Source organism: Scheffersomyces stipitis, chromosome 2 (assembly GCF_000209165.1).
Source record: "Scheffersomyces stipitis CBS 6054 chromosome 2, complete sequence".
Lineage (NCBI taxonomy): Eukaryota > Fungi > Ascomycota > Pichiomycetes > Serinales > Debaryomycetaceae > Scheffersomyces > Scheffersomyces stipitis.
The window spans coordinates 89,027-108,879 of NC_009042.1; the positions used below are offsets into that span (position 1 = coordinate 89,027).

The 19,853-nt window shown below is 39.3% G+C and overlaps 7 protein-coding genes across 7 annotated transcripts; 1 reads left to right on the top strand and 6 right to left on the bottom strand. All coding sequences in view use genetic code 12, as the record gives it.

Annotated features, from left to right (window-relative positions):
- Positions 1-40: 40 nt before the first annotated feature.
- Positions 41-1,606, bottom strand: PICST_41351 (predicted protein; the record flags this gene model as incomplete). The annotated part of the gene is made up of 1 exon (XM_001382741.1): positions 41-1,606. A coding segment is annotated over one exon (1,566 nt), but the record flags the coding sequence as incomplete, so codon positions are not given.
- Positions 1,607-2,344: 738 nt separating this feature from the next.
- PICST_41725 (predicted protein) lies at positions 2,345-4,060 on the bottom strand (the record flags this gene model as incomplete). Its single annotated transcript, XM_001382742.1, has 1 exon — positions 2,345-4,060. The coding sequence occupies one exon, from the start codon at positions 4,058-4,060 to the stop codon at positions 2,345-2,347; it is 1,716 nt and encodes a 571-aa protein (XP_001382779.1).
- A 3,651-nt stretch (positions 4,061-7,711) lies between these two features.
- Positions 7,712-8,206, top strand: PICST_29369 (predicted protein; the record flags this gene model as incomplete). Its single annotated transcript, XM_001382213.1, has 1 exon — positions 7,712-8,206. One exon carries the CDS (start codon positions 7,712-7,714, stop codon positions 8,204-8,206), a length of 495 nt encoding a protein of 164 aa, XP_001382250.2.
- Positions 8,207-10,852: 2,646 nt separating this feature from the next.
- Positions 10,853-12,673, bottom strand: PICST_54310 (predicted protein; the record flags this gene model as incomplete). Its single annotated transcript, XM_001382743.1, has 1 exon — positions 10,853-12,673. One exon carries the CDS (start codon positions 12,671-12,673, stop codon positions 10,853-10,855), a length of 1,821 nt encoding a protein of 606 aa, XP_001382780.2.
- A 306-nt stretch (positions 12,674-12,979) lies between these two features.
- Positions 12,980-14,809, bottom strand: DFG5 (filamentous growth, cell polarity and elongation). The gene has a single exon (XM_001382744.1). The coding sequence runs from the start codon at positions 14,456-14,458 to the stop codon at positions 13,085-13,087; it is 1,374 nt and encodes a 457-aa protein (XP_001382781.2). The 5' UTR covers positions 14,459-14,809; the 3' UTR covers positions 12,980-13,084.
- Positions 14,810-15,454: 645 nt separating this feature from the next.
- On the bottom strand, positions 15,455-16,408 carry PICST_41148 (predicted protein; the record flags this gene model as incomplete). The annotated part of the gene is made up of 1 exon (XM_001382745.1): positions 15,455-16,408. The coding sequence occupies one exon, from the start codon at positions 16,406-16,408 to the stop codon at positions 15,455-15,457; it is 954 nt and encodes a 317-aa protein (XP_001382782.2).
- A 357-nt stretch (positions 16,409-16,765) lies between these two features.
- Positions 16,766-19,756, bottom strand: PICST_41012 (predicted protein; the record flags this gene model as incomplete). The annotated part of the gene is made up of 5 exons (XM_001382746.1): positions 16,766-17,670; positions 17,740-18,645; positions 18,826-18,885; positions 18,946-19,450; positions 19,589-19,756. Coding segments are annotated over 5 exons (2,544 nt in total), but the record flags the coding sequence as incomplete, so codon positions are not given.
- Positions 19,757-19,853: the final 97 nt, after the last annotated feature.

Below are 19,853 nucleotides of genomic sequence, written 5' to 3' on the forward strand. Positions count from 1 at the left end.
TTTAATCAATGTATAAGTTAATTATATATTACAATTTTGTCTAGATCCTATTCTTTTTCTTGTATGGACCTCTGATGCTGGGCAATCTTGTACTCTTAGAAGCACCCGAAGTGCCAACTCCAAGTCTGCTAGGGGGGATTCCAGGCATAACACCATTGAACTCGGTGACCAATACCGGTAACTTCTTACTGAACTCCAACGAGAAATCTCCAGGACTGACTTTCTGTATCTGTATGGCCAAAGATATCAACTTCATTGTAGTATTGTATATTCTAATCTCTTCTGATGTGGTAGGCAGGGTGTTTCTAGAATCACTTCTGAGATATCTTTCTTGTCGCAACTTGTTTAGCTTCAATATATTAGTCGAAATCAATCTCTGTATAGATTTTGCTTTCACGATCGATTCTTTCTCTTTTTTGATAGTCTTGAACTCTTCAATCTTTTCAGGATCCCAGCTAACAATATGGGCGATGTTTATCACTCCTATTTCCAGGTCTTCATTACTTGATTCAATTGGCACTTCTTCGACTGCCGATGATTCCTTCTCCGAAGCAACAGCTTCTTTCGTGGTTTCTTCTTCCTTGGTAGAAGGCACTGTAGATGGTTTAGTGGGTTCAATTGACTGCAAGTAACTGTTCTTGATTTTTTCTATTTCTTCAAAACCGATGTGGTTCAACCACACTTTACCTTTGAATTCTTCACTGATAATGGCATCACGCAGATCCAAAGAAGGAGCAAAAGTTCTGTACGAATCTCCTGGTGCTCTTACAAGAGTTGGTACAGCAGATAACGGCTCAGAATCAGTTCCTCGTTGTTGCAATACCGTTAACTTAGGCTTGTTAGATTGGGAAGACAGTGATTGCATAGAAATAGCTTGCGCCTGTTGGGGCAACACATTTGCTGGTTTGATTACATTAGCATGATAATTGAGCCAGGTTGGCACCGGGAGGGTGTACCAAATGGGATGGAAGAAGTCATGTAAGAGGTCAGATGGTTTCTGATCTAAGGGAGATGGGATCTTCTGGTTGGGAACGGACAAACTGTCCAACGTAGATGTATTACGAGACTGGTCTTTCAAGAGAGGCACTACTTTTGCTATCGTGTATGGATATTGTACTATTGTTGGTTTTCGGTCCAAGTTTGACTTGGGAATCAACGAAGAAAACAAGGGTTGTGTCGTCTGCTTTGGAGGCTGTGGCTGTGGTTGATTGTAGACATTGGCATATGGCGAGATGGACGGAGCAGGATCTGGCTCTTGAGTCTTGGAGGAATAGTTGATAACTTCTCCATTTGACAACGTATAGGTCCTCAGTATCTTTTCGAAATCATCCTTCAAATGTGATTCCAAATCGGTGGTTAATACCTCATCATCATCTTCATTTTCTGGCACTGGTGCCTGTAATGAAATATGGAGTCTGTGCAATTCTCTTAACAAAAGTTCAGTAGCAAACTTGTAGAAAAAATCGATATCACTATACTTTTTAGATCCCACTTTATATTTGCTGATTTGGATGGAAGAAACAATCTTCAAGTCGTGATATAGCTTAAATGGCGAGTTTGCGTATACTCCATTGTCGTACTTGGAGCTAATTGAAGTGGTAGACGATTTGTTGTTTTTGATGAAACTCTCATAAGACGAAAGAATCTGATTGGCATCTGCTTCAAAGAAGTCGCTGGGAAGAGTTTCTTCTCTCAAAAGTTGTGTTTCTTTATCAGCCTCTGTGTAGACAGCAAATAGGTTTGCAAGGATAGAGTCAAATGAACCTGAGAGTGAATTGTTAGTACAAAGAGAAACAGAAGCAAAAGATTTGAAAAATTCGAGACGTAGACGCGAAAACATACTCTGCTTGTCTGTGTGATTTTCTGTTGTGGTCATTGTGCCTTTTTTGGAACCATTAACACTATCCACGGAAATAAAAAGTTGTAGAACTACAGAGAAAGATAAATAGAGTGTTTTGATATTTTTGTTCACAGTTTTTTCAGTTCACCGCGAAAGGGTTGTTTATGTTATATGCAGGCATTTAGTGAGACTTACTTATTCCTGATAGTATGGTTATCAGAGTGGAAGAAATTGGTGGGTAGGGGAATCTTTTCCACTTTGGATATAGTTGGTTGTTCATTTGATTTGATTTATAAATTCTAAGATTGATTCATCTTTCTGTTCCGTATAACCTGCAGAGAAATCGTTACATGCCTCCTTTGACAGCCTATAAACTTTTCGCAGCCAAATCCCATTTCGGTCTCATCTAGAGTAACAATTCTAGTTTCCGCTGAAATATTCATTCACGCTATTGAAGATAAAATTAAATATAAGAACTGAATATAAGAACTGAAAGTAACCTCTTTACACGTCGTTCTTGTGGGAGAGAACGACTTCTATGTGTGATATTTGTTGCGACAATTGGTGTGTCAACTCGTCAATCTTTGCTTCTCTGTCTTCTGCAGTGATGAACTTCTTTTTGCCTCTAGCAAACCAATAGATAATACAGTATGCTCCAAAGACACCAACTACGACAGAGACGTAGTTCATGTTACCTGCGGTGACTGGCATGACAGGTGGGAAACTGTAGAAAATAGTAGTGAATACAGTCCAGACGAGAAGAACAATGTTGGCGAAAAGTCCAATTTTACCTAACCAGAATGGACCATGCTTAATGTTGTCTCTTCCCTTCATTAACAAGAAAACAACTGGCACAGCGTATGACATCAATAAAAAGATAATACACCCAATGACCATGGCATTGTAGGCAGTAGTAGAGCCCATGTAGATACAACCAATGATAGCACACCACACACAAGACATAAGATGGGCATTCACTGGAACACCAGTTCTTGGGTTGACTTTGGACCAATATCTGGATCCTGGCAAACCATTGTCTCTAGCAAAAGACCAACATAATCTAGCCTGCCAAGTGTGAGAGGCAATGTTACAACCGATGGCAGTCAAGAAAATTAGGAATTCCAAGATGACAGCACCAGCCTTATTGTTCAATACCTGGTAGAAGATATCCATGATTGGCACACCAGTGTTGGAGTTGTAGATGGCGTCCAAATCCTTGATGCAGAAGAACATGGCAATGGAGTAGGAGAACGAGGTGATGAATCCAATAATAACAGTGCCGATAATTGCAATTGGAATTTGCTTTCTTGGTTCAAGTAATTCTTCAGCAAGATGGGTGGCAGCATCCAAACAACTGAAGGACCAGTTGGGGTTGATCAAACCAACAATGAAAGCAATACCACTGGAACTCCAACCAGTACCGTTAGTAAATTCCACAAACACGAAGTTGGCCGATTGGAATTCTCCTCCAGATTTGGCCAACACCACAATAGTGATGATCAAGAACGACAAAAGAGAGATATACAACGAACTCTTTGAGATGGCTGGTAGAGGTTTTTCCCAGAGGTTGAAGAATACTAATAAGATGTTGGCGATTTCATAAGTTACAAACACATGCCATGTTTGGATGGTCTTGTCTGGATGGTACAACATGTACATCCCGACAGCCGAGGAAGCAATGGAAAGAGTAACGGAAGCACTTGTGAAGACGGAACCAGCCCATGCAAAAGCACCACACATATAAGCCCAGAAAGGAGCGTATTTCTTGGGAGCCAACTTCATTGTCCAGTAGTATTGGCCACCAGCATTAGGCATGGCACTGATCAACTCACTCAAACTGATGGCTACACACATGGAAATACAGGCAACAATGAGAATACCGTAGATGATCATCATGGGACCACCAGAACTGATACCTGTGACCAAAGAGGCCGAGATACCGAACCAAGAGTTGGTTAACCCAAACCCCACACCTAACAATGAGATCACACCAAAGTTACGTCTCAATTCTGGAGCATAACCGGTCTCCTGAACTAATTCCAAGTTGGCCTGAGCTTCTTCCATCAACTTCTCAGCATTCTTGCCATCAGCCTGGGCAAGAGCATCCAAGGCTGGCATACCTTGGGCGGTACGATTGGAGACATAGTTCTGTATTTCTCCGTAGCCAACGCTGGGCACGTTATGTATCTCAGTGCTCTTTTCGGAGTCTATTTTAGACATTATTTATTAGCTACTGTAAGAGGTTGGTCTACAAGAGAAACTAAATCTTGAAAACGCTTTGAAAAGTAGGACTATGGTCGATATATATATTAGTTGAAATTAAAGGAGAAAGCTGAAAATGAAAGTTGCACAAACACAGCTATGATTTTCAGCATGGCAATTATTTCAGAACAATGAATCTTGAATCTACAATCTAAGGTGATACCAGACGGATAATTATCAAAACCAAAAATATCGCATAGTTAACTAGGAAATAATATCGGCAGACGTATTAGCTTAGACTGCCAAAAGGAACAGCCCGCTAAGAGTAGATCTCCGATGATCAACATTTATTGGCTCCCAGTTATTGGTTCTTATCAACTCTGTTCCTTATTAGTGCAACGAGTCCTTAATTATAGTTGAAACTTGGTACATCGAATCTTCTCCATTTTGGGTCAAAGAAACCCGCTAAGAATTTTTTGTCGCGCCTGTTCCAGATAAGAAAAGATAAGCCATACTTGATAATGACCGACGAGTGAAAAATTTCGCATACTCCACGAATAGTTCACGTGAAGTTCTTGAAATTTTTATTTTTCCGTCGTTATCTATTCCCCTGTCACCATGCCGCTAACAAGCCTGGATCAAGGTCACATCCGGTTACGAGCATGGGGAAAAGAAATACCATCTTGAGTATTAAGGCAAAAATATAATTTTTAGCTACAGCTCTGGTGAAAACTCTTCCGGTTCAGCACATCTTGAGTTACTTTGATTCCATGGATATGATCACAGGGCAACTATAGAGAACAGCACAATTGTACGGCTTTTCGTTCTCCCCTATTTGGCAACAATGTTACCTTGCTACTGCGTATATGAGCCCGATATCGTTTGAACATCGATTTTGTGGAGAAGAATGCCGTTTTATTTAATTAAAGGTAAGTGTGTACGAAGAATAGCTATAGTCGCTGACGTAGGTAATGTAGGACTTGGAAATAGCAATAACTAAGATATATATACGTGAATATTGGATCAATTGTGTTTTTTTGTGAAGGCTAACTGTGATGGAAGCTTGGCTGCAACAACAATTTACATACCTTGGGCAACATCTATGTTAGGACCTTTGTTTTAGATTTTGGCATTTTGACTTTTTCGATGTTTTTCACATCAGTTTGCGTATAGTGAATGTTTAGCTTATGTACATCATTTCGCGAATCATCATCTGTAATGAAGGTTGATTTGATTTCAGAATTTCAGTGACGTTGTACACCGCATTGGTGCTTGCTGAAGATTCTAAATACGAAATGGAACAGTATTGTCGATACTTGTAGGTTAACGACTATCTTAGACGGTGGCTTGACTATGCATTTCAACTGTTCTCGATAAAATTCGATCGGATTGAACAATACTTTTACGAATATTACATTAATACAACTAAAAATTCGAATGAGAAAGTTGGTGTCATCGTTCAACGGTTCAATTTCCATTACACACGAATATATAGACCTGATAAATACCGACGCTAGAGTGTGTAGACACCAAGAACTGTTATTGAATCTGTGATTTAAGAGATATTATTACAAGTAAATTGTTGAAGTAAAACGAATTGATACAATGAGTATTCTATTTTATTGTATCAATTTCTATGTCCCTGTCCTTGGTGCTGAAAATTTCAAAAACCAAAAGAGATCCGAAGAAACGACTTAGTTGTTATAGTACCATAATAGGTAGTCATCCATACGCTCATTTTCCTCGTGTAGTTTACTTTAGCAATTTGTACTACAACCATATTGAATAAGTACTTGCTAAATGCAGCTGCCGAAATTTTGGCAAATTTAAGGTTGCTATCAAGGTCGGCAACAGGAACATTGAGTAGAGCCACCTATTGAGTGGAGGCGATATTGAGATATTCCAGTAAGTACCAATTAGATGGTGTAAACTATCAAGTCGTCTTGGGCATTGTGTGCTATGCAAGGACCCTTCCTTTTAGCGCGTGACGTCTAAAACCTCTGCTCTATGCTCTAAACCGGAAGCACCTCAATAGAACCAGAGGCTTATTGATACCTTGACACAAAACAGGACGAACTCTATTCACGCATTTCGCAGCTCTAGATAGACGACGCATTATAGTGGCATGTTGCAACAATGGAGGCGACAATTGCGTCGGTTCTTAAACTGTCATGGGCAAAATGAATTTGTTTCATGAAGCCGCATCATTTCATTTGTGCCAAAGAATGGGGATCAAATAACCATAGCTGAAGCTAGAAGTCTACGAAGAAAAGTTAAATTGAAGAGCTCTTGGTACTTGAAAATAAAATCACTTAGGTTTCTAGTACTACAATGGGTTCCGAAAAGTAAATTGACGAAAGTCGAACAGTTAGTAGAAGAGCTGGCTTTTCCTCCTTAAATATAATAAAGGGAAGTAATTCACTGATCTCTTGTTATGTTATCAAATATTTTTTGCTGGCGCAAATATGGCATCATAATTGAAATAAACTATACTGACTCCAGCTTTCACTAAAATATTGCGAAATCGTTTTGCACGATTATCAGTGGTTCCATATTTCAGTTTTGCTAAATCAAAAATTTGAATCATTAGCAGAAGTATGTTACATTAATAATCCCGTCATTTTGTGTGCTGTCCAGTGACTTTTAAGATAATAATAATTTGAAAATGAGGCAAAGAGATGTATTTTTTATACATTATATTTAAGGATGGCTCCCTGCTTATTCATACATTAATATGTAGAAAGTTGCCAATTCGGTTCTCTTTTAAAAAGATACAAAAACGAAGGGATGGGCCAAATCTATCCGGTCGATTAGGGAAATATTGTTGTTGTTTTCGGTAAGTTGAGAAACGAAAGCAACATCCCCTGTTGCCTGAGGTTCCTTGAAGAATTAAGAATTCCTTCGAAAGTAAACCTACATCTCTTATTTAATTCCACAAAGAACAGTGGCTGTATAAGATCAAACATCCAACTGTCAATTTTGACATAACATATCTACACCTTACTTGTACCTTTTCAGAACCAAAAAGTAAATCTGCCCAGATTTCAACCTATTGTTAGATACTCAGACAAAAGAAAAATAAATAGATTTTAGTTTACCACTCCTCTTCTTTTTGGTTATATTTTTTCTATTATTTCTGGAATGTACTGGGTATTCACAAAAGACTTATACTATTGTAAGTCGAGGAGACTGCTCTGCGGTTGAGGTAGATGTGGTCTCTTTGCAGAAGTTAGGTACTGGACTAAAAGCAGGAAAAGCGGGATGGCAGAATATGAAAAAGTGAAGTAAGTTCGTGCATACCAGAAAATTTTGCAATATCCAGTTACAACAGGTATTAGTAAATACTGCGTTTGATCCCAGTTTGTAGGTCAACTGTACAGTGCTTTCAATTTTTATTTGAACTAGTTACTGGAATTGTTTGAACCCTCTCGCTCAAAAATATTAATAAGAGTTACCGCAACTTGTTCCAACCAATACACAATCTATAATATATGACTGTGTCTTAAATGTATGTTATATGTTATATTCTATACGTTATGACCATGAGTGACACGTATTAATACACGATATACAATATAATATATTAATAACGACTGAATTGAGTAGACTGGTTTATCAAAAGAACTTCTGTTCAATTTCTACAATTTGAGTGGACATCTAAAGCATGCCATGGACAAAGGTTACTATATTCACTCATTGAGTTATATAAATGCAAGCATTTCTGATGACAACGTAATCTATGCTTCTGACTACACCTTCACTGTTGGTACTGCCAATGAACCAATTGCAAATGTGCACTTGATAAACAACAAGCATTTCATTTCAGTTGACGACTTCTCCGATACAGATCTCGCTAAGAGAACGGACGTAAGCGATCTGGATGCATTTGGTACCGAGAAAATGTCTCAAGGAGCCATAATTAGTCAGGGATGTCATAAGTATGGATCCAATGAAGAACTCAATACAAAGAACGACTGGGCAACTATGATGGATCTTATCTACGACTATTCTGACTTGTGGAAAAAAGACAATAAGCATCATTTGCATTACACAATTCATGATCAAAACCACAACCACGTTATATTCGCACAAGGAGAATTAAAGTTAGGTAGCAAGCAAGACTACTCTGACTGGGCCAACTGGAACACCATTTGCGATGAATAAATTTATCTTCGTGGAGAATTTGCGAAGACCGGAGATAAAGTGACTTATAGAAAATGCAGTAATTTTGTTCTCAGCAAAATTATCAGTCTTATTTCTTATTCTTTTATTGTTGGTGATGCTAGTGGTATAAAGTGCAAAATGGCAATTTCTAGCCTAATTGAACAAGTTCTCTTCTCATCTACCTTCGGATTCTTGTTTTTCTGAATATTTCTTCATTTCAAGAGTTCTCGTCCATTGTGTCACCTCTGATGTACTCATTTATTATTCAATGTTTAAAGCTTTCGCTTGCTTAATCTAATGAATGTTTTAAAATTATGTATTTGTAAGGATCCTGAACAAGTATTTGAATTAGTAAACTAGGCTCAAATTTATTTGTGTTGAACGAGTGATCAATTACAAGACCGTTAACATTTCTCTGCCGAACTCAATCTTATTGTGCTGCCTTGGATACGAACAAGTTCAAAAAATATTCCTTGCAAATGTCTCGCACAGAACTTGCTATACTTATAATTGTAATGAATATGCTTTTTATTGCTTTAACAATTTCTTGCCATAGAAATGTCTTCTCTATTATTAATTAACAACATATTTCCATATCTATCTACTCGAATTCAGATTTAGTGTATTGCAACCTCACTTCCCCAAATGCGATATTTTCCTATTGTGGCGACTAACGCCTTCAGCAATCAGAATTCATATAAATAGACAGGAGCTCCCACAACATCATCCTTGACAAACGGCGCACCAAGAACTAAGCTTTAATATCTTATGTCGTCTACAAATGTTTATTTTTTCTTGCTTGCCTATATTCCTTTTCTTGCATTTCTCACTGTTGGTGTTTACGTCTTCCTTAGAGCAATCCAGAGGTCAGGATATTCCGCTCTTCCTGGGTCGGACTAATGAGAATTCGAAGTTGGTACCAAATAGAGAACTGATGTGGTCTTTGGTTTTGTTCGATCTTGGTTTGGCAATATTTGCTGTCAGCACCTCTCCGGTTTGGAACAAAAGGTTGGACTTGACCCCTTCAAAGTCCACTGCATTAGTTATCGGAGTCATCTTAATTACAAATCTGATTATGTTTCTATCCATATAGAAGCAAGCTCAATTCAAGAACTGGGATGTATATTCTAGAGTCGCTACTAAATTTGGAAATTATTCAAGTATTTCCGCAAAGATCGGTAGAGTACTGATCAATTCATAGAACTTGCAGTCAATGAACCACTTGGATACGAGGCGTATCTGAAAAATAAGTATATATAACGAGTTGCATGAACTCATTTTTCTGAGTAGTAATTTTAGATTTACCTTTTTAACTACAATACAATAAGAAAATTTCTGAATGCACCAATTTGTGATCAAGGTAAAAAAATAGAAAGGGTTTAATTTGGAACCTCTTGAAACCGGAAAGTGTCTTCTTTTTGAGGCAAACTAAATTTGATTACGGTTCCTGGTTTCCCATGCAAAAATCATTTCCCTATGCAAAGTTGCCATCTCATTTTGATTATTTCCTGGAGAATTGTATGTATTAAGAGTCAGTCAAATTATCAATTTCAAATGTTCCAATGCAGCAACATCTGAAAGTCGTTCAACTGTACACATAGGAAATTTTGAAAACTATGGTCGTCAATTAGTAATGCACGTGCCTTCAATGAACGAGAACTTATATTTCATTAAGATGTTAGAGCAATATACACGGCACCCAAACCTTCATTGGATTGCATGTGTATATCTCGATATACTTTTAACGAATTCAGTTGGGCTCTTCAAAGGAGGCGAACGCAAGTATCGCACGACACTATACTACAGAATTCAGCTCCTGTGTTGAAGGAATGCATTTGCCACGTAAAAGTGAAGAATTTGATGTAGCAATTTTTTTTTTTAACGTAGTGGCATACATTGGTTAGGCTAATTCTCTGAAAAAGTACGAACTGCGTACATGTACATCTGGCCCAGTAAAATACTTGGTATTGTGACAACGATAACTATGGGCAATAATCCTTCTACATACAAAATAATTATTTACCTATTAATATTTTGCAACCTGCACCTAATATTTCTCCTAAGAAACTGTCAATTAATTTTTCCTGTTCATTAGTGTTAAAACTTACCATAATCTTTACAAAATTCATTCTCGATATTAATCTAAATATCTTTACTGTATAGCTCTATTCGGATAAATTGTGAAGACTATAGACAATGATCAAGTCTAGAGACATTTCGAAGAACATCTAGAAGCAGAGAATCAAGAACTGATAAATTTATCAAATAATGTTATTAATAGCGGCTAGAGAATCAGATCCTGTTTTGGATCTATCCGCCAAACTATTTAGTTTACAATTGTAAAGTCTAAGGAGTAGGGATCTAAAATCTGTTGCCTGTTTCAGTGCATACCGAATTTCATTTTGCGTCCTAAAGCATAAAAAAACCAGTGGCACATATCCGTTGCATTAATTCAAGGCCCTTGAGAAACTTTTCGGCCCTCTAAGACATTTCATCTAACTTGTCTGTAATTCTTTTAATGCCACAATTGAGTTATGAAAGCATGATAGAAATCTACATTGGGATCTGGAAGTAGAGAACTAATCGTTTATGGTGTTGATGCTGTTGTAAAATATTAAACGTGTCAACAACGTAATGCCATGTGGGCTATATACTAGCCTCTTCTTCATCTTCTATATCTTGCTCCATACGCAAACCTGCCTTCAAGACAATATCCTCCCAGTCGCTGAATATAATCACAAGCGTTTCACTAAGCCCAATAAGGATCATGCCGCTACCAATTCCTAGCCAGAGCCCAATAAGTTTAAGACCGCCAATTTTACTGAGAACAAGTGCTAGCGGTAAGGCAAATGCATAGTAGGCAACGAAGTTAATGACTCCACCTATCTTCTGTGAACCTTGTGCCCTTAAGATACCGCTAGCTACCGAAGCCGTACCGTCGAAAATCTGGATTATAGACACTAGCGGGTTGAACAATTGCACAACTAACGCTATCACACCTTCATCTTGTGAGAAAAGTTGGGCTATCTGTTTTTTGAATGTAAATAATGCAAGACAGTTTAATGTAGCCACAAAAAGCGCTATTACCAATGCCATCTTTGTAGCGGTTCTTGCTCCTTCAATATTCTGCCCGCCAATGAAGTTAGCGATTCTCGTTGATGCAGCGATACTTACAGCAAACGGAACCATATAAGTTAATGATGCGATACTAGAAACAGCACTCTGAGCAGCTAACTCGGTTGTTCCGAAGTAGGATGCAAACAAGGTCATTATTTCATATGCCAAATACTCTGACTCCAACATGACAATGCCAGGAATGGCTAACTGTGACAATTCGTTCCACTGTTGGAAGATTTCCAGGAAGGAAGCAATACCGAACCAGCACTTACCTCCATCAATATACTTTACATAGAGTACCATCAAGGTGCACATCAACCAGAAGTTGACTACAGCTGCGATCGGTGCTCCTACATAGCCTATGCCGTACGTCTGGTTCCATACCAAAAAATAGGATAAGCATATGTTCACTGGTGCACTGACAAAAAGTATCCCCGTTCCAGCCTCAAAGATACCCTGGGCTTGTAAGAAACGCTTACCATTTTCGAACATAATATACGCTGGAGCACCTAAGATCAACACTCTCAAGAACAAAGTCGTAAGCTCTAGAACCTCTTTACTAGAAATGACGTATTGCAATACGTGATGCGAATACCACCACAATATTCCACAAGGAATGTACACCATCCAGGAGAACACGGTACACCGTTGCACGAAGATGTTGACCAACTCGTAGTTGCCAGAACCGTAAGCTTGGGGACATAGAGTATCTAGAGCTGTGGCTATACCTTCAAAAATAGCAAACGTAATAGTAGACGACATCGTAGCCAACGATACCGCTGCCAATTCGTTCTTACCGAGGTGTCCTACCACTAATAAACACACTATGGAAAAGAAGTGTTCCAAGACAAATGTAATAATTAAGGGTATGGCATATCTGAGAATCATTTTTCCTTCTATGTAGTAGTTCGTTTTTAGATTTATGAAGTCTTCTAACTGGTTGTAGGAGATTATGGACGAGAATGACGAACGATGAGTTGATCTAGATTCCGTTCTTCGTGCAGAAAGTGCTTCTTCCAGCTCTTCTACAGCCATATATCGCCTCTGGTGCTCTTCTACCAACCAACTATGAAATGACTCTTGGTCTTCGCCAGTATGTACTGAGCTCAAAGTAGACGGTAAAGAACGTGAGGTGCTGACACTGGCAGCATCACTGATCTCGTGTTCAACACCTATAGCGGAACCGCTTTCGATCATTGATAAGAAAGATCTCTGATCTTCACCTAACCCATAGAGAAATAATGGATACTGTGTGGAGGGAGGAATGAACAAACGTCTCCGTCTTCCTCCAGGAAGCCCGCCTACCGTATTTGGGTTGGCGAGCTTGTTGATGCTTGGAAACAACACCATCGTGACTGACTACAACAGTGTAAGTAAAGCAATGAATTTCTTGGTGAAGAAGTACTATTTCATTTTTCTAATTTTCACTTCATTCCTAATTAGGCTGGCAGCGGTTCCATCGCGCACAATATCAACTAAATTTTAGCCAGCTCTCAGATAAGAATAGTTTTGCGGCCATTATTATCAGACGTACAAAAAATGAAAAAGATGGATTAGATCAGTACTTTCTGTAGAGTGAGATTTTATCGTACTGGTTAGTTCACATGGTTTAGTTCATACTCTTGAAATCATATGTCCTATTTATATTCTTTTTCTCATCTTTGTCTTTCGCAATATATTCAAAGTAGATAAAGTAGTAACTAGAACTGCCACCATACAATAGTGACTATAGTAGCAGTATAAGAAAGTATATAAATGCATTTAGAAAATCATCCAGGCTCCTCCTCCTAACAAGATTCCAAGCACTACGGCCGTCAAGACGCCGGCACCGGCCCGGTCCTTACCTGTCACAGTGATTTCATTTTGGTTAACTGTATCATGAGAGTTAAGACCTGCGTTATAGTCAATCTTGTCAGCGACTTCGGGATCGGCTGATCTTTTCAAAGGCTCCTCTACAATCAATGCATTCATGACCTCTAGAGCCGACGTTTGTTCACCAAGCCCATAAATGCCATCCCAATTGCCCGAGGCCCAGTTCATACCACATGTTATGCCATCAGCACCACCAGAACACGATGCAGCTGCTCCTTTGGCGCTTTGCTCTATCAACGGTCCTAATACTTCTTGAGTACTGTTGACTAACTTCATGGTGAGACCTATACAACGTGAGAACAACGACCGGAACGATCTCTGATCGTTGTTACATGTATTGGAGAAGAAACACTGGATTTCCGTCATATACCCACCGTTGCTTTTAGGGAAAAAAGTAGAAGCCGACGTTTCCATCAAATCGTTCACTCTGTTGAGCCACTTCTCGTCCTTGGTGTAGTCGTACATGTACGCAGCACCAGCCATGAAGATACCATAGGTGTATGTCCATTGTTTCTTGGTGAGATCAGTACAGTTGGTGTCGATATTAGCACCATCGTAAAGTGTGACAGTTCCGTCAACATCAGTTAAGAATTCTACTGTATTCTCCATCCAGTCCCAAACTTTGTCGGCTACATCAGCATAGGTATCGTTTCCCAAGTACCTAGCTAATCTAGCAGCAAGGTGGAAAAGGCATCCGTTCGACACTGAGTTCTTGTAACTGTAGCCCGAGTTCCAGGTGAATATCTGCCATCTCAACCCACCTCCACAATGGTCAGTATCCCATCTGGCATTCATCGTGTTGAAAGCAGCGATAGTCATCGACAACCAACTGTGATCTGCAGGGTTGGTGAAGTTTCTCTCTACAGCTTGCATGATAGCCATCACCCAAACACCTTGATCATCATTACCTTCAGTCATGGATTGGTTAGAGGGTATATAGTTGAAGTTCTCACCAGCCTGGTGGTACATAGCATCAATGATAAGTTCTCTCAAAGTCTCATTGGTCGAGTTGCAGAAAGTGTAGAAATCAACAATTCCACCAAAGGCTTCCCCAGCGTTCCACCAATAGTTGGGTGGTGCAAACATCCCTACAGTACCACCGGGCTTCAACCCTTCGTAGTAGTTGAGTGTACCGTCAAGAACATATTTGGCTGCGTCACACACAGATTCTTTACTGTCTACATCAAGACTGACTGCAGACACAGATAATATTGCCAGCAACGTGAGGACGAAAGTGGACGCCAAACGGGATGGATTCAACATACTTATTTGTTTTTATTGCTGACTGTTGATGCGTTCAGTAAGCTTTTAGAATGTGTTGAAAGTAAAAAAGGAAATCAAATAACTTGATAATACAATTCTTGGAAATTTTTTGGAAACTAGTTGATTCGAACAACAATGGACGTCAAACGGGTCAAGTTACAATTGTATCTTCGTTACTGGTTACTGCCCAATGCTATTGTAATGCTTTTGACCTATCGATCTGTGCGACTAAGGTTCAGATCAGCACTTCCTTTTAAGTAAAAGGACAGATTGCGAGATTTGCAATGTTATGCGACTTAATTCTATCGCTGCTTGTTTCAGAGATCAAACCTTGGACACACCGTGTGAATTGTGAAGGGGAGGGAAAGAAGAAAATGTATGCAAAGAAATCAGGATTATGGTCTTTATTATTGTGATGCTAATTTTCTATGAGAGGTGGACATCTGGCTCTAAGAAATCTTGGACTGCACGTGACCAGGCGCAGATGAAAGACCCGCACTTACATCTTTTTCGTGGTCTGTTTACTCAAGCTATTATTAGGTGATTGCAAAAGCCTTGTGTAATAATGACGTATGCAGATTAGATATCCATCTCTGGGTGCGAATGACGTAAGGGGCATTCACGATTATGTGTGGGTAGGAACGAACACTATATATAGACGAAGAACAATGACGAGATGGACGAGACAAGCAGGTGCTTTAGCGAGAGATTTCTACGAGATTCATCTGAGAGATCTATCTAATAATTATTACTCTTTCCGCACCGTCCTCAGAATGCGATTTGTGGGCTGATATCGCAACTCAGGCTGAATTTCCAACAGTGCTCAATGTGTGTGAACCCGTCCGACTTTAAGCATATCTGACTTATACGCTGACAAGAATATACTTACAATTTCGTATGGCTTTTGTCACTTGACTCTCCAGTTTTTCTCATTTTTCTCAAAGTTCCTATCGAATTAACATTGTCTTCATTAATATATAGGACACCTAATGTAGACTACTCAATGTTGAACATCTCCAACAACTGTTCCAAACGTGTAAGTACCACTCTGTTATTTGCTAGCATCAACATATCAGTCGGCTTGTTTTTGCCAGGCATCCCCGAAAGCCCACAACCAGCATACTCTTCCTTCTCTGGTTTCTTCGTTCTGGTACTAAAAAATTCGCTAGTCTGATCTCGATCTACAAGCACACCATTCCAGCCTGATCTTATGGCACCAAGGAAATCCTTCAGATGGCTGTCGCCCACATGCCAGCAATTCTCTAAGAAAGCACCCTGATTTTTGCGAAGAAGCCTTTTATGATAATTGTTCATGTAGAATTGCAGAGACACACTGTCAAAGAACTGTCTGGAAGGCTTAACAGCTCCAATATCGTAGGAAAGGTAAAAGTTGTCGTTGGGGAAGAATTGTGCTAGACCTAGATTATGGATAATATCCCGTACTCTTCCATCAGAATTAGTTGAGATTACCATATTGATACCGTTATTCTTCAACTTGGTGAGTGTAGGAATTACATCGTCATACAACTTGTAAGCCAGAGGTCCAGTAAAGTGGTTCAAGAGACGGTTACATAATGCCGCTGAATGCTTGTTGGTCTTGTAGCTTTCAATATTGTATAGTCTCACAATAAGTTCCAGCCACCAATGGTCTGAACCCTGGATTTCATCATTGAATCTACCGTAGTTGGGATACAACTCCTCCAATTCTTTGAACAAAACAGGAAACTCTTTTTCGATTTCTGCTACAGGCTTGATGATTCCAAACTCTTCAGAAGCGATTTTGTGATACTGATGTGAAATAGCAGGGCTAGGTTCATAAAGGGTGCCAAATACGTCAAATGAGATCAACGACGGTTTAGGAAAATGGTCTTTGGTTTCTCTTATAACTTGTATATTGTCTATTTCAAAGGGATTCGAAAGAAACTGGCCACGCGGAACTTCCGTGCTCATTCTTCTACTCAATTGACATCCTATTCTTGCAAGACGCTTTCCAGAATTCAATTTCAACATTTTTGAAGTTAATAATGGAAAGCAATGAGTTGAAAATTTTTTATCTTGATTTGAAAAATGATATAGTTCAAAATTATGGTCGCATATTTTGAAAAATTATGGAATGATTGCAAAATTGAGTCACTATCAAATTAAATTTTTCGTATGCAGTGATGCACAAACAGAGAATTCCCCACAAAAGTGATTGTGGAAATAGATGCAAAATTTGAAAAATATACAAAATTCTTTCAATTAATTTTAGATTACAATCTTCAAATTGTCACGATTCTGCCTTGTTTTCACTTATCTATAAACACCCTAACCTAACAAGACTTCCCACCCCCATTCTTTCATCACGGTGCTCCAATGGAGTTTTGAACCAATTCCACCACGAATATCTTCCAGCGAAGAGCCATTCAGGTCATTGATAACAGACATAAGTCCGCTGATTTGCGCAGAAATATTTCTCAACGAGTCCTCATCTTCTTTATTGGCACCACCTTTCATCGTAGCTTCGTCAAACTCTCCTCTTCTCCTCTTCTTCTTGTAATCATCCTTTCTCTTCCATACCTCTTTGACAACCTGCAATGCACGGTCAATGTTACCAATCCACATCTTTTCAGATAGCAACTTCCATCTCGTCTCACACCATTCTCTTTCATCTCCCGGTTCTGCCTCACAAGATGCAACTAGAAGGGGAAAGATGTGAATGACATGCAAATCGGAATTTGTTGGAATTGATGCAAAGAGTATAAATATCTTCTCTGCTAATGAGTGTGTAGAAGGACATGGAATTTCAGGAACTGCCTGATGCAAATAGATAATTGTAGCAAATCTATAAGCTTCTGCTGTTGCAATACACGAGGGAAGATCCCAAGTGTTTCCATTGTTGTCGTCATACAAATTGGCTTGGTTAATCATGGAAGCTGTTATAGTCAGTTTCCAGTTAACAAGTTGCTGCTTCAATTCGGTAGCAAGAGTTATGGTTTTGAGACTATTTCTTGGTTTTGCTCCTTTCCAGTTTTGACTCTCTGTTTCCTTTCTTCTAGACTTCCTAATCTTGGCAATCAAGTTTGCAACTTTACCCATGATCAGAAAGAGTGATTGAGCACATCCCAATAATGGATCTACATACTCAGTGTTGTAGCTAAAGGAGTCAAAGTTCTCGAAAAGACTAAATCCATTTCTAGTAATCGATTCAGTGACGCTCAGTTCTCCTGAATCTGATTTGTGTGAACCAGTGTCAGCATCGACGTCACCGTGTTCGCTTGCTAGCAGCAGAATACTGCCACCACTCTTTTTCCTGTGGTTCTTTTGAGATGTCTGCAACATAGTGGTAATTGTAGCCACTAAATCCACTCCCTTGTCGTCATAATTGGTGTCTGTAGTCATTTGAGCTAATACCTCAAAATATATCCAGATATTGAAGAGGAATTGTAAGCTCTTGGGAATTTGAATGCTACTCTTGTCTACTCTATTGGCAAATCCCTGTCCTGATGGTTCTTCTTGGCTACCAGCATCTTCAAATAAACATTCCCACTCGTTGTCTTCTACTAATACTAATTTCTTTTCCAAGTCTTTCTTTTTAGAAATAACAAGTTCATTATACTGATGCTCGCTTTCTGCTGGACTTGAAACAAGTTCCAACTCCTTCCTCTTTTTTGATAAAGACTGCTGTTGGTCTCTCAAGAGTGTCAAGACCTTCTGGATCATACTTTTGGCACCTTTAAGATGAGCTATTCCGCTAGAAGTTTGTATATCCCAAGATTCACAAACGGCCAAATTTAGGCAAGTGGCAAGTGCAATATCGGCTGGAAGTTCTTCGTTGTCTTCACCCTCGCCATTGACTTTGGAAAGTCCACTGGCCAACTCAAGGATGCATCTCCTTAAGTAGATGTACCCCTTAGCTCTCATATCAGCTCCATTTCCTTTCAAATCGCTGTTACCTGCTAAATGAAATAATGTCATAGAAGCAATCGAGTTGAATAAACACGAATACTTAGTAGCAAGAGGCACAATCAAGTTTCGCCAGGGATTTTCGTTGGCTCCATTCTTTATAGACATGATGCAACAAGTGTACCGAGAGTATAAATGCAAGATTTGCTCTTGTTCTGATGTCTTAACTAAGGACCTGTTAAGCTGGCTATCGGGTATGGTCGACAATGGTGTGATTACAGATGCTACAGGAGAAGATATATCTCTCATATTAAGGGCCATTTTTCCAAATGACAAAGGTGAATCTTGTTTGTTTGCTGTGGATGACTCAGTTCCATTTTCGTGGTTATCATATGGAAATGTCAACGTCAAAGGACTGAATGGACCTTCAAAGGGAAACTTGGTCTTTCCATCAATGAAGGCATCCTTTGGATCGTCTACACTGAAAGCAAAATTGATTATAGCAGAGAGCGAAGGTGTGAGGTTTATTTCGTTTAAGATCTCTGCCTCTCTGGAGAGTAGCAAACTCGTTGGGGCAGCTTGTGCCTTATCTGTATGACTACTTGACACTTCGTCTACGGAACCAGCCGGAGAACGAACAGTAAGAAAATCACCGAAGTTAGGTGAAAAAGGAAGTTGCAGAGCCGGACTTTCGGCTATAGATTCTTTCTTTATAGACGATGGAGAACGATTCATTTCGTCTACTGCAGCATCAGCTAGAGAATCAAGACGGGCGGAAGTATCACGAGAGTATTCTTCCCTTAATGAAGTTATCAAATTCCCAGATTCCATAGTCGAGTTCGTGCTGAAGGATCTAACAAGCGATTCTCTGGCTACTGGAGACATATCCTTAGACATGCTATTGCTTCTTCTCGGTATAGAATCTACAGAGGCAGCATGGATCATGTGTTGGCTACTGAAATCGGAATGGTGCTTTTTCCTTTTATAACTGTGTGGATTTATTCCTTTCGAGATTAAGTCGTTTTCGATCTTGATATCATCAATGGTCCTTCCAGTGACAGAAAGCGAGGCAAGCTCTAGATGACGCTTGAGACTATTTGACTTTTGCTCAGAAGAAGCAGATGTCAAGTTTGATGAAGGTACAGATGCGGTTGAAGATATTGATGCAGACGTCGAAGTTGGGCTCGTAGAGATGACGGAAATGGATGTTCTTTTGTCCTTTGTAGATGTTGTGAAACTGGTTACAGTACTATTGGAGTCGGTTTCACCAAAAGATCTCCATTTGAAGTTAGTGGCATAGCCTCCACATTCAATATTCCTTTTCTTACAGTTGAGACAGGCTGGTTTGGTTTCGTCACATTTCAAGCGTTTTCTCTTACATGTAATACAGCCATTTCTGGACTTTGTCGTCTTGGGACGAACCCGTTTGCGATCATTGGATGCTGATGTAGATGGGGCATTTGAAGATTTGGAAGATTTTGAGGTAGAAGAATTCGATGAAGATGGTGTT